A 14,747-nucleotide genomic window follows, 5' to 3' on the forward strand; every position below is an offset into this window, starting at 1 on the left:
AAGAAGGGTATGATTTTTCCATCTGATGTATGGAATGCATTTGAGTAAAAGGATATAAGTTGCACTTTTTTTAAAAAAGTCTGGGTGTTAAATTACACCAAACAACTGCTAGCCTATTTTTCCATCATAAGCAGATGGAAGAACACTGTTGTATACATGGCTTACTCACTTTATGGGTATGCTGAAGAAAGATGTACATTGTCTTTCTAAAAAGAGAAGTGGCCACAAACAAATCTCACACACTTCAGGAGATATATAGATACAGTGTGTCCTCCCCTCCAAAAGCAGAATAGAAACTCTTTTCCAATTTGCACATGGGTGGCAGCAAATACTGATATGGGAACATTGCTTCTTGACAGACTTTGTAGGATGGCCGGGCACTAAATGCAATATATATTGTAATACAGATAATATACTGATATTGTGATATGTGCTGCTTGATGTTCAGGCATATGGGGTCACATTCAGATAATAGATTTGTCTCTGGATAAATTAGGTATCTGTTATAGATAAGGATATGATTTTTGTTAATTGACTATCTTACTGAATTTTCTGACTGTACGATAATCACACAGTGCGCTACCAAGATGTGCATCACTGAGAACATCCACAAGTACAGGGTAATTAATAACATACATGCAGCACTACTGGACTTGCTACACATCAGCTTTCCGAGTGCATGTATTTGTGTTGGGGGAGGGTAATCTATGTGAAATCTATATGTATACATTCTTTGACAGGGTAACAAGCTGTGTAGATGGGGGAAAGCAGTAGATGTGGTATATCATTACTTTAGTAAGGCTTTTGATACTGTCTCACATGATCTTCTCATAAACAAACTAGGGAAATAAAACCTAGAAGGAGTTACCATAAGGTGGGTGCATAACTGGCTGGAAAACCATTCCCATAGAATAGTTATCAGTGGTACACAGTCAAGCTGAAAGGGCATATCGAGTGAAGGGATCAGTTCTGGGTTCAGTTCTGTTCAATATCTTCATCAATTATTTAGATAATGGCACAGAGAGTACACTTATCAAATTTGTGGACAATACCAAGCTGGGAGGGGTGGCAAGTGCTTTGGAGGACAGGATTAAAATTCAAAATGACCTGGACAAACTGGAGAAATGATCTGAAGTAAATAAGATAAAATTCAATAAGGACAAATGCAAAGTACTCCACTTAGGAAGGAACAACCAGTTGCACACATACAAAATGGGAAATGACTGCCTAGGAAGGACTACTGCAAAAAGGGATCTGGGGGTAATAGTGACTTCACAAGCGAAATACGAGTTGACAGTGTAACACTGTTGCAAAAAAGTAAACATCATTCTGGGATGTATTAGCAGGTGTGTTGTGAGGTTTGACATTAGGAAAAATTTCCTGTCAGGTTGGTTAAGCACTGGAATAAATTGCTTGGGGAGGTTGTGGAATCTCCATCATTGGAAATTTTAAAGAGCAAGTTAGACAAACACCTGTCAGGGATAGTCTAGATAATACTTAGTCCTGCCATGAGAGCAGGGGACTGGACTATATGATGTCTCGAGGTCCTTTCCAGTCCTATAATTCTATGATTTACTTTTAATGCTTCCAAGAAGGGTATAGTAAATAATATTTTTAAAATAATTCCCCCCCAAATGGATGATGGAGCCAAAAATGTTCATACATAGGAGCCTTGGCAGTGGGAGAAGAGGGGAGATAGGGCTTCCAACACTATATGGCCAACTCAATTGACAAAAAGTGGTCAGGACAAAAGGAAGGGTGGTGCACAGTTCTAATTGGTACAATATCATGGCATGGGGAATGGAAACCTGTCAAAAATACGAGATGAGGAAAGATATAGAATTATTATTACATATGTTCAAAACACAGCTCCCAATGAACGCAGTGGCAGCTATGTGTGCTCACTACTTCTGCAAATCAGAACCCAGGGTCTCAAGTCAGGCAGCCAGAAAGTAAGGAAAACACAATTAGTGAACACCTGTGAAAAGACTAGTTTAGGTGACTTGACTGACATCAGACAGGAACTCTGTGGCAGAAGCAGGGACAGCATATAATTCTTCAGAGTAGCAATCATGCAACCAGCAATAGTAGGTTGTTATCCTCTACGTGGCCTAGCACCAGAGATGGATGAGACATTTTGCCAATGGGTTTCAGAGACATTTGCTGACAGCAGAAGAATCTCGAGCTCCATTCCAGGCTCTGGTGGGGAATGTGCTCTAGACAGCACAAACTCTTTTGGCCATCCCTCACCCCCAAGGTTGACTCCTTCTGCTCTGTCATTCAGCAAGACAGTAAATTGACAGGAACTCTGGCTCCTCCTCACAGCCCCATTGTCCTCACCTAGCCAATCCCATTCTTCACTTCAGAGACTTCTCATACCAATCCTAGTACACTCCAGTTCTTCCCCCAAACTCCGACTCCTTATTAGATGTCTCTCCCCTACCAGACCACCTCTTTCTCCCTCACTGGTTCCTAGTTTCATTTTCCTTGCCAAGCCAATCCTAATCTTCCCCACCATTGCCTTGTCTCCTCTCAGTCTTCCCAAACACATTGGCTCCCAGTATCACTTTCTCCATTTCCCTCCCCAGCTCCCAGTCTCTTCCCCGAACCAGTACCAATCTCCTTCCCACCCCAAAGGTCACCTCCTATCCAATTTCAGGCCCATGCTTCAAAGCATATGGGTGGTAAAGCTTCTCAAAAGAAAGGTTGCCAGGATTTTTTAACATGGGCAAAACAACATATTTTTCCTAGCATGGTTCTTGGACATCGATAAACCCTTTTGGCTGAAATTTCCCAGAAATGATCAGCCTGAGGCACACACCCAGCATGTAAAATTTCAACCTGCATGGTTAAAGTTTGGCAAAGTGATAAGAAAGTTAAATAGGGTCTTATAATGGGAAGTGTCAGGCAACCTTAATAATATGTGATGCTACCAACCCACTATATAACATATTTTTAAAAAAGTAAAAAAGAATTTTAAGGTGGCAAAGTCAAGCACTAAAAAGTTAGGGAATGTCAGAATTAATTTTGCTTAATTTTGCTAAGTAACCTCTCCTTGCACTACAGTAGCTTTGAGACGTTTTGGCCCTTTGGGTGCTCCACCAAAGGATGTGAGCATGCTGGTGTGCTCTCAGCTGAAGACTGCAAAGCAGTGTCTGCGGGCACATGCCTGGGCAGAGCAGCACCTTGTGCTCAGAATGAGAACATATAGGGAGGCATGAGCCTGCCACCACACAGTTCCTTCTTAATCATGAAGCCAACTCCACTGTAGAAGGAAAGGAGGGTGGGAAGTGGAGCACCCATAGGGATAAAACATCTCTACTTACCTTATAGTAACTTAAGTTCTTAATCTCTTCTTCTTCAAGTATATGCCCTCCATTGTAGGAGACCCCCAAGCAGTAACTCAGTGAGGAGACAGGTGTTGTGGAGGTAAGTTCAGGACAGTTTGAAGGACTGCATCACGAGAGGCAGCGTCATCTCTGGAAGCAGATAAGATGGCATAACGCTTGGCAAAAGTACCGATAAAAGACCAATTACCAGTCCTGCAGATTTCTGCTACGGCAACGTCCTTCAGAGGAGCTATAGCTGTGGACTGAGCTCCAGTGGAATGTGCTGTGCTACTCTGTAAAGGGGATGCACCCTAGCATTTTCACAGTAGGTCAAGATACAACCTGAAACCCTCTTAGCCTTTGTGTGTAAATCAGTTGGTTCTTCATCCTATCTGCAGATGATATCGATAGCCTGGGAGAGGTCTGGAATGGTTTAGTCCTGTCCAGATTGTAAGCAAGGGCCCCAACAGCCAGTGAACGAAGGCTTGATTCTTCTCTGGAGGCATGAAGTTTTGGGTAGAAAACTGGTAGGAAGCAAGGATGGGGACATATTATAACTTTGTATTTGTAGAAGGTGGGGCATGGTGGGTCTGCCATGAGTGCTCCCTGCTCCCACATTCACTTGCTGAAGAGATGGCAGCTAGAAATGAAATTTTGAGGGAGAAATGGAGGAGGGACCAGGCTGCCATCGGTTCCAAGAGTGGGGTGGGTGGGTTTGTAGAGTATTTAAACCAGGCTGAAGTCCCATTTTGGGGCCGGCTGTCCCATGGGAGGAAACAAGTTGTATAGACCCTTGAGAAATCTGGTTGTTGTCAGGTGGGCAAAGACTGAGAAGTTCTGGATGGGTGAGTGAAGGCTGTGATGGCAGCCAGAGGTACACTGATAGAGCTCATTGAGGGACCCAGGTAGTGCAGGATCTTGGAAAGTGGAACTTCCAAGTATAGAGAAGATGAAAGGCAGAACCAGGATTGGAAGCACTTCCACTTTTGGAGGTAAGTCTTGTGAACACTGGGCTTTCTACTGAATAAAAGAACTGACTGAACCCTATCCAGAATGGTCAGTTCCATGTTTGAGAGCCATTGAGGAGCCATGCTTTCAGATTCAGGGAGGAAGTGCTGGGATGGATGAGTTCTGTGTCACTAGGTCCTTTGTGATAGGAAGTCTGAGAGATGTTACCTCTAAGAGGTGGATGAGGTCTGAATACCACACCTGTTTCAGCTAACCAGGTGCAATAAGAATAGCACTTGCTCCTTCTTGGGGCAGCTGGAGAAGGATCTTGAGGATTAATGGTATAGGTGGGTAATCATAAAGAAGGATTCAGGGCCATGGTATCCATCAGAGTGGAGGCCATAACCTCCGTTGGAGTAGAACAGATGGCATTTTGCATCATTCATGGTGGCAAAGAGGTCTACCCCGGTATACCCCAAGTCTGGCAAACACCATGGAAGACAGAGTCTTTAAGCTCCCATTGTGATCCTGCCAGAAGTGTAGACTCAGGGATTCTGCAATTGCATTCAGGAGGCCTGCTAGATAGAAATATCAGCAGTCTATCTGATGGGAGATGCACCATTTCCACAGCCATAACGACTTTGCACATGAGGACTGGGATCTTGCTCTGCCCTGTAATACATTAGTACGCTGTTGTCCAGCATTATTCTGACAGTGATTCATATGGAGTGAAGTAAATGTTGGCAAACATCTTGTACTGCTTTAGCTCAAGGATATTGATATGGAGTGCCAATTCCTGTGCCAACCATTTGCTCAGTGCTGTCTCCCTCTATAGGTGAGCTCCCCATCCTTTCAGAGACACATGTGTTGTGAGGATCTTCGGAAGTGCTGGATACAAAAACAGGGTTCCATCACAGACCCGCCTTGGGTCCTTCCACCAAGTACAAGAGTCCAACAGCTTCCAAGGCACTGTGACACGTTTGGAAACTCTGTGTCTTTTGAGGGGTATACACTGTTCTTATCCATGTCTAGAGGCACCTGAGGTGCATACTCTCATGAGGAGTCACATACATGGAGTCCAATATATGGCCCAAGACCTGTAGACAAGTCCTCACTGTTGTTTCTGGGCTGCACTGTAAAGCTGATATTTGTTGGATAGGATGGAGACTCTCTCTTTTGGTAGGTAGGCTCGTGCTTGTGGAGTCTAGAGTAGCTCTTATAAAGTCTATTCTCTGTAGTGAGGTTAGTATGGATTTTTTGTGGTTGATGTGAAGGCCCAGAAATTGGAATAGCGTTAATGCTCTGGACGTTGCTGACTGGACCTCTTGGGGCAACCAGACTTTGCAAAGCCAGTTGTCCAAATATGGGAACACTGATATTCCCCACTGATGGAGATGAGCCACTAACACTGAGAGAATCTTTGTGAACGCCCTCAGAGACATGGAGAGTCTGAAGGGGAGAACTCAATGTTGATAGTGATCTGCTCTACCATGAACAGGACCGGCTCTAGGCACCAGCAAAGCAAGCAAATGTTTGGAGTGGCACAATTCCAGGGGCGGCATTCCGGCAATCTTTTTTTTTTCTTTTGTTGTTGTTGTTGCTTGGGCAGTTGAGCTCTCAGAGCTTGGGGCTGCAAATTTTTTGCTTGGGGCGGCAAAAAACCTAGAGCCGACCCTGATCACAAATCGTCCATGCTTGTGGAAGGGGTGGATGGCTACACGGAAGTAGGTATCCTGAAGATTGAGGGCAATGAACCAGTCTCCTGGATCTAAGGATGGAATTATGGTAGCTAAAGTCAAGCATTCTGAAGTATTGTGCTAAGGACACAGTTATTTAAGTTCCTGCAGTTAAGGATTGGTCTCCACCCTCTACCTTTCTTGGGAACAAGGAAGTAATCAGAATAGAACCCTCTTCTACTGAACTCTGGTGGAACTGGTTCTATTGCTCCCAGAAGGAGGACGGAATGAACTTCTTGTTTTAGGAGTTCCTTGTGAGAAGGATCCCTGAGAAGGGATAGGGAGGAAGAGTGGGAAGGCGGAACAGAACTGAATGGAAGTAGATACAGTAGCCCATATTGGTGACCTCCACTATCCATCTCTTTGAGGTAAGGTACTCCCAGTTTGAGGTAGGTAGTGTAATAGTTGGTCTCCGAAGGGGGGTAGTCGCACAATAGATGATCCTTTGGAGTGGACTGCTTGATTTCCTTGACTGAGTTGTCACAAGTGCCTCTTAGAAAGTGTAGATGATTGGGTAGAAATGAGGTGGGAGGTCCCCATTTATGTGGTCTGGTCTTTCTCTTGAAGGGCTACTGAGGTCTTGGGAAAGCATGCCGATAGACTGGAATGGTTTCAATCTTTGAGCAGTTTGGGATCTACTAAAACATTTTTTCATTACAGGCACATAAATCCACAGTGACTGTAATGTTGCCTTGGAGTCCTTGAGTGTATGGAGAGAGGAGTCTGTATGTTAACTGAAGAGCTTAGGCCCTTCAAACGGGAGGTCTTCCACCATGTTTTGAACTTTTCTGGTAGGCCTGAGGACAGGAGCCAATATGCTCTTCTCATGATAATCACTGTGGCCATTTACCTTGAAGCTGTGTCAGCAGCATCTAGGGCAGTTGCAGGAAGGCTTTCACAATCAACTGTCCTTCAATGACTATAGTCTGAAATTGATCTTTCTGGTCCTGTGGCAAGTGCTCAATTAAAATGTGTAAATTTGGAGTATGTGTTAAAATCATATTTTGTCACCAAGGCCTGGTAGTTGGCAATCTGAAATTGGAGAGCTGCTGAGGAGTAGCTCTTCCTTCCCAGCAAGTCTAGCTGGTTAGTTTCCTTGTCAGAAGGAGAAGGCCTAGAGCAAGCCTGATGGTTCCTATCATTGGTTGCATCCTTTACAAGGAACTGGGGTTATGGTGGGAGAAGTAGTATTCCACTCTTTTGCATGGGATGTAGAATTTCTTATCTGCCCATTTATATGTTGGTGGGATTGTAGGAGATATTTGCCACAGGTTATGTCCGGGAGAGGATAAAGCCTTTCACTGGGACTGATGTTCAAGATGGCCACCAGGAATATTTCAGCTCTGGGACTTCCTCTAGTCGGATTTGAAATAAGTCCACAAGTTTTTCAATGAAGTTCTGGAAGGTCTTAAAATCATCAGTGTAGGAGGGCAAATGGAGGTGAGATCTCTATGGCCTAAGACTCTTGCTCTTCTTGTACATTGTCCAGTATCAGAAAAGTGTGCAGTACCAATGTGTGTGTTATCATAGGACACTATGTAGGTTCTGATTGCTGGTATGGTATCAGTGCTTTCTCTTAGGCACCCAATGAAGTTGATCAACATAGTGGCTCCAGGGATCCCAGTAACCCCACTATGGAGAAGGATAAAGCAAGGGATTCCAGTGATAATCATAAACTCTGAGTTTATGATGTTTGGTAAGTTCCTTAGGATCCTCCTCATGAAAGGGACTCATGGGTGTGGGGTAGGGTAGTATGGTACTGGGATGGATCCTTGAATCAAATAGCTGAGTATGAGGAATCTTCCCTTGAACTAAACAGGGGTGGGAGGGTCCTTCAATGTTCTAACCAGTACTGAAGGCTGGAGACTTAAACAAGTCTCAACTTGCTATTTTCACAGTGGTACCGGGGAGATAACACTGGAAGATCTGCCCAGTACTGTTGACTCAGGTTCACCGGAGATAATGAGATCCTCTGATGAATCATAGAATATCAGGGTTGGAAGGGACCCCAGAAGGTCATCTAGTCCAACCCCCTGCTCAAAGCAGGACCAATTCCCAGTTAAATCATCCCAGCCAGGGCTTTGTCAAGCCTGACCTTAAAAACCTCTAAGGAAGGAGATTCTACCACCTCCCTAGGTAACGCATTCCAGTGTTTCACCACCCTCTTAGTGAAAAAGTTTTTCCTAATATCCAATCTAAACTTCCCCCACTGCAACTTGAGACCATTACTCCTCGTTCTGTCATCTGCTACCATTGAGAACAGTCTAGAGCCATCCTCTTTGGAACCCCCTTTCAGGTAGTTGAAAGCAGCTATCAAATCCCCCCTCATTCTTCTCTTCTGCAGGCTAAACAATCCCAGCTCCCTCAGCCTCTCCTCATAACTCATGTGTTCCAGTCCCCTAATCATTTTTGTTGCCCTTCGCTGGACTCTCTCCAATTTATCCACATCCTTCTTGAAGTGTGGGGCCCAAAACTGGACACAGTACTCCAGATGAGGCCTCACCAATGTCGAATAGAGGGGAACGATCACGTCCCTCGATCTGCTCGCTATGCCCCTACTTATACAGCCCAAAATGCCATTGGCCTTCTTGGCAACAAGGGCACACTGCTGACTCATATCCAGCTTCTCGTCCACTGTCACCCCTAGGTCCTTTTCCGCAGAACTGCTGCCTAGCCATTCGGTCCCTAGTCTGTAGCTGTGCATTGGGTTCTTCCGTCCCAAGTGCAGGACCCTGCACTTATCCTTATTGAACCTCATCAGATTTCTTTTGGCCCAATCCTCCAATTTGTCTAGGTCTTTCTGTATCCTATCCCTCCCCTCCAGCGTATCTACCACTCCTCCCAGTTTAGTATCATCCGCAAATTTGCTGAGAGTGCAATCCACACCATCCTCCAGATCATTTATGAAGATATTGAACAAAACTGGCCCCAGGACCGACCCCTGGGGTACTCCACTTGATACTGGCTGCCAACTAGATATGGAGCCATTGATCACTACCCGTTGAGCCCGACAATCTAGCCAGCTTTCTACCCACCTTGTAGTGCATTCATCCAGCCCATACTTCCTTAACTTGCTGACAAGAATACTGTGGGAGACCGTGTCAAAAGCTTTGCTAAAGTCAAGAAACAATACATCCACTGCTTTCCCTTCATCCACAGAACCAGTAATCTCATCATAAAAGGCGATTAGATTAGTCAGGCATGACCTTCCCTTGGTGAATCCATGCTGGCTGTTCCTGATCACTTTCCTCTCATGCAAGTGCTTCAGGATTGATTCTTTGAGGACCTGCTCCATGATTTTTCCAGGGACTGAAGTGAGGCTGACTGGCCTGTAGTTCCCAGGATCCTCCTTCTTCCCTTTTTTAAAGATTGGCACTACATTAGCCTTTTTCCAGTCATCCGGGACTTCCCCGGTTCGCCACGAGTTTTCAAAGATAATGGCCAATGGCTCTGCAATCACAGCCGCCAATTCCTTCAGCACTCTTGGATGCAACTCGTCCGGCCGCATGGACTTGTGCACGTCCAGCTTTTCTAAATAGTCCCTAACCACCTCTATCTCCACAGAGGGCTGGCCATCTCTTCCCCATTTTGTGATGCCCAGCGCAGCAGTCTGGGAGCTGACCTTGTTAGTGAAAACAGAGGCAAAAAAAGCATTGAGTACATTAGCTTTTTCCACATCCTCTGTCACTAGGTTGCCTCCCTCATTCAGTAAGGGGCCCACACATTCCTTGGCTTTCTTCTTGTTGCCAACATACCTGAAGAAACCCTTCTTGTTACTCTTAACATCTCTGGCTAGCTGCAGCTCCAGGTGCAATTTGGCCCTCCTGATAACATTCCTACATGCCTGAGCAATATTTTTATACTCTTCCCTGGTCATATGTCCAACCTTCCACTTCTTGTAAGCTTCTTTTTTATGTTTAAGATCCGCTAGGATTTCACCATTAAGCCAAGCTGGTCGCCTGCCATATTTACTATTCTTTCGACTCATCGGGATGGTTTGTCCCTGTAACCTCAACAGGGATTCCTTGAAATACAGCCAGCTCTCCTGGACTCCTTTCCCCTTCAAGTTAGTCCCCCAGGGGATCCTGGCCATCCGTTCCCTGAGGGAGTCGAAGTCTGCTTTCCTGAAGTCCAGGGTCCGTATCCTGCTGCTTACCTTTCTTCCCTGCGTCAGGATCCTGAACTCAACCAACTCATGGTCACTGCCTCCCAGATTCCCATCCACTTTTGCTTCCCCCACTAATTCTACCCGGTTTGTGAGCAGCAGGTCAAGAAAAGCGCCCCCCCTAGTTGGCTCCTCTAGCACTTGCGCCAGGAAATTGTCCCCTACGCTTTCCAAAAACTTCCTGGATTGTCTATGCACCGCTGTATTGCTCTCCCAGCAGATATCAGGAAAATTAAAGTCACCCATGAGAATCAGGGCATGCGATCTAGTAGCTTCCGCGAGCTGCCGGAAGAAAGCCTCATCTACCTCATCCCCCTGGTCCGGTGGTCTATAGCAGACTCCCACCACTACATCACTCTTGTTGCACACACTTCTAAACTTAATCCAGAGACACTCAGGTTTTTCTGCAGTTTCGTACCGGAGCTCTGAGCAGTCATACTGCTCCCTTACATACAGTGCTACTCCCTCACCTTTTCTGCCCTGCCTGTCCTTCCTGAACAGTTTATAACCATCCATGACAGTACTCCAGTCATGTGAGTTATCCCACCAAGTCTCTGTTATTCCGATCATGTCATAGTTCCTTGACATCACCAGGACTTCCAGTTCTCCCTGCTTGTTTCCAAGGCTTTGTGCATTTGTATATAAGCACTTGAGATGAAAGGGACCTGGAAGGAGGTAGAGGGCTCTGATAGCCTTCACACAAAGTTTAGGTCAGTACTGGCTGGCGAAACGGAATCTGCTGTGGTACCAAGGTGATCATAGAGACATCTGTCCTTTCAGGGGTACAGTGAGATACCAGTACTGGGGCATGGATGGTATCCCTGAGTGTCTCACGGTGCCACAATGAATCAGATAGTGCTGTTGCAGTGGTTGCTTTGGTGGTAGGTATGTCCAAACAGGGCTTCTTCGCCTGAGAATGGGTCTTATGGGGTGATCTGGCCCTTTTCTTCATTTCCTTGGTTGGAGAGACTTTTTTCCTTCTTATTGTCTGGGGCTGCAGATGAGGCAATAATTGGGACGGAGGCAGCCTGCGATGTAGAAGCTGATGTATGTAAGGGAAGCGGACCTCTTTGGAGCTAGGGCATATTTCATAAATAGGAACTTAAGTCTAGTCTCCCAGTCTTTCTTACATCTGCCTTTGGAACCCAGACCGACCTTGCACTTACAAGAGTGGCAAGAGTAACCCCAGACACTGCAGGCAGCTGGAGTGTCTGTCACTGTGGGGAAAGGACCTGTGGGAAATCTCACAGGTCTTAAACCCTGGGGTCCAGGGCATGACAAATTGTGCTCTTCCACAAATGACTGAAGAAGGAGAGAAGGGGAAGGTGCTCCACTCCCTAACTATCACAACAGTGCTAAATAAAATAAAGGTATCCAATGAAATAAAGAATTCACAAAGACAAGGCAGGAAGCTGAATACAACAGATGGCAAAACTCTCCATCTTGAGCTGCAGGTGGTTGAGAAGGAATTGAGTGGTGGTGGGTTTGAGCTTCCCTATATAGTCTCCTTCTAAGCAGGAGATGCTGCCCTGTGCAGGCATGGGCCCATGGACACTACTTTGCACTTTCTGACAGAGTATATGGGCATGCCTACCATGGAGCACCCGTAGGGACATATACTTGAATAACTTTAATGAGGTTCCCTTGTGTATATGCACTATGATAATCTTTCCCAATATCACAGTATTTGGCAGAGTAAGGAATAGAACCCAGTTCTCCTGAGTCCCAATCTAGTACCTTAAACACAAGAAAACATCCTTTCTCCTTCTGCAATCACTACCTCATTCATTGCCCATCCTGTGCACTTTATGAAAAGAGGTTCCTGTAGAATAAAAAGTATGTGATCACAAAATTAAAGACTGTATCATAGAATCATAGGTCTGGAAGGGACCTTGAGAAGTCATCTAGTCCAGCCCCCTACGCTGAGGCAGGACCAAGTATGCCTAGACCATCCCTGACAGGTGTTTGTCCAGCCTATTCTTAAAACCCTCCAATGATGGGGATTCCACAACATCCCTTAGAAGCCCATAACTAATATCTAACCTAAATCTCCCTTGCTGCAGATTAAACCAATTACTTATTATCCTAACTTCAGCAGAGATGGAGAACAACTGATCACTGTCTTATTTATAAATTTTTTTAACATATTTATCAGCTGCACCCTCAGTCTTCTTTTCTCAAGACTAATGTGCCAACCAGTTTGCTCAGAGAGTATCTAAATAGGCTTTGGGGCACATTAGACTTGGTTATGAGTTAGCTAGTTTAGATCCTCCAGCCAATGTTAGAGTCCATTTTACTAGGGCCCAGGCAGCCTCCGCTGCTTCCTTGCAAAACATCCCCATTTTGGATATCTGTATAGCAACTACTTGGGTTTCAGTACATATTTTTACCAAGCATCATGCCATAGTTGAAGGATCCAGGTTGGATGGTTTAACTTTTCCTCATAGTTCAGGTTTTCTAAACCTTTTATCATTTTTGTTGGTCTCCACTGGACATACTCCAATTTGTCCACATCTTTCTTAAATTTAGAACTGGACACAATACGTCAGCTGAGGCAACTCCTGTGCTGAGTAGAGTGGAACAATTATGATACTAAACTGGGAGGAGTGGTAGATATGCTGGAGGGTAGGGATAGGATACAGAAAGACCTAGACAAATTGGAGGATTGGGCCAAAAGAAATCTGATGAGGTTCAATAAGGATAAGTGCAGGGTCCTGCACTTGGGACGGAAGAACCCAATGCACAGCTACAGACTAGGGACCGAATGGCTAGGCAGCAGTTCTGCGGAAAAGGACCTAGGGGTGACAGTGGACGAGAAGCTGGATATGAGTCAGCAGTGTGCCCTTGTTGCCAAGAAGGCCAATGGCATTTTGGGCTGTATAAGTAGGGGCATAGCGAGCAGATCGAGGGACGTGATCGTTCCCCTCTATTCGACATTGGTGAGGCCTCATCTGGAGTACTGTGTCCAGTTTTGGGCCCCACACTTCAAGAAGGATGTGAATAAATTGGAGAGAGTCCAGCGAAGGGCAACAAAAATGATTAGGGGACTGGAACACATGAGTTATGAGGAGAGGCTGAGGGAGCTGGGATTGTTTAGCCTGCAGAAGAGAAGAATGAGGGGGGATCTGATAGCTGCTTTCAACTACCTGAAAGGGGGTTCCAAAGAGGATGGCTCTAGACTGTTCTCAATGGTAGCAGATGACAGAACGAGGAGTAATGGTCTCAAGTTGCAGTGGGGGAGGTTTAGATTGGATATTAGGAAAAACTTTTTCACTAAGAGGGTGGTGAAACACTGGAATGCGTTACCTAGGGAGGTGGTAGAATCTCCTTCCTTAGAGGTTTTTAAGGTCAGGCTTGACAAAGCCCTGGCTGGGATGATTTAACTGGGAATTGGTCCTGCTTTGAGCAGGGGGTTGGACTAGATGACCTTCTGGGGTCCCTTCCAACCCTGATATTCTATGATTCTATGATAATTACCTCCTGGGTCTGACATACAACACTCCTATTAATACACCCCAGAATGATATTAGCTTTTTTTTGCAACTTCATCACGTTGTTGACTCATATTCCATTTGTGATCTACTGTAACACCCAGATCCTTTAAGTGGTACTACCATCTAGCCAGTTATTCCCCATTTTGCTTTTTGTGCATTTAATTTTTTCTTCCTTGGTGCAGTACTTTTCACTTGTCTTTATTGAATTTCATCTTGTTGATTTCAAACCAGTTCTCCAATTTGTCAAGGTTGTTTCGAATTCTAATCCTGTCTTCCAGAGTACTAATAACCCCTCTTACCTTGATGCCTTCCACAAATTTTATAAGTATACCTTGCACTCCATTATCCAAGTCATTAATGAAAATATGAAATAGTACCAGACCAAGGACAGACCCTTGTGGGGCCCCACTAGATATATCCCTCTCCCCCAGTTTGCCAGCGACATATTGATAACTACTCTTTAAATACTTCTACACTACATGCTCCTTATGGCAGTGTGTAAAGTACAACACACTGCACTCTCCCCTAGCAGAGATATAAATAGTAGTGTAGATGGTGATGCACTGCTTTGGTGAATAAAGGAAGGCCTGAACCCAGGTATGTTCCCAACATGGCTTTCTACATACCCAAACAGTGCCTCCTCCATCTACACTGCTATTTTTAACAGTGTAGTGTCCTGCTGCCTACCCACTACCAGAGTCTTTCCCCACTGCAGGGAAAGGCTCCAGCAGCAGGGAAAAGCTCTGGTGTGAGGAGACAGCGGAGAGAGACTCTGGCAGCTCCCCACAGCCACAGCCTTTCCCTGCTGCCTCCCTTGCCAGAGCCTTTCACATCGCAGCATGCTATTCTCTGTGGACTGTAGCTATACATCCCTACACACTGCCATCAATGATGTGCAGTGTAGACATAGCCTTTGAGTATGATCTTTCAACAAATTTTGCACCCACCGTATAGTAATTTAATCTAGTACACATTTCCCAAGTTTGTTTATGAGACTGTCATGAAGGACTGTGTCAAAAACCATAATAAAATCAAGATATATCACATCTTCTGCTTCTCCCCTATCCGCTAGGCC

General features: G+C 45.2%; 1 protein-coding gene across 1 annotated transcript in view; it reads right to left on the bottom strand.

Annotated features, from left to right (window-relative positions):
- The window catches only part of LOC140907821 (sodium channel protein type 5 subunit alpha-like), a 186,195-nt gene that overhangs the window by 61,379 nt on the left and 110,069 nt on the right, over positions 1-14,747 (bottom strand). Inside the window, exon 14 of the mRNA XM_073334668.1 lies at positions 9,900-9,908. Within this exon, the coding sequence (XP_073190769.1) occupies positions 9,900-9,908 (9 nt within the window). The remainder of the gene's footprint in view (positions 1-9,899; positions 9,909-14,747) is intronic.

The sequence above is a fragment of the Lepidochelys kempii genome, chromosome 2, assembly GCF_965140265.1.
Source record: "Lepidochelys kempii isolate rLepKem1 chromosome 2, rLepKem1.hap2, whole genome shotgun sequence".
In the NCBI taxonomy this organism is placed as follows: Eukaryota; Metazoa; Chordata; order Testudines; family Cheloniidae; genus Lepidochelys; species Lepidochelys kempii.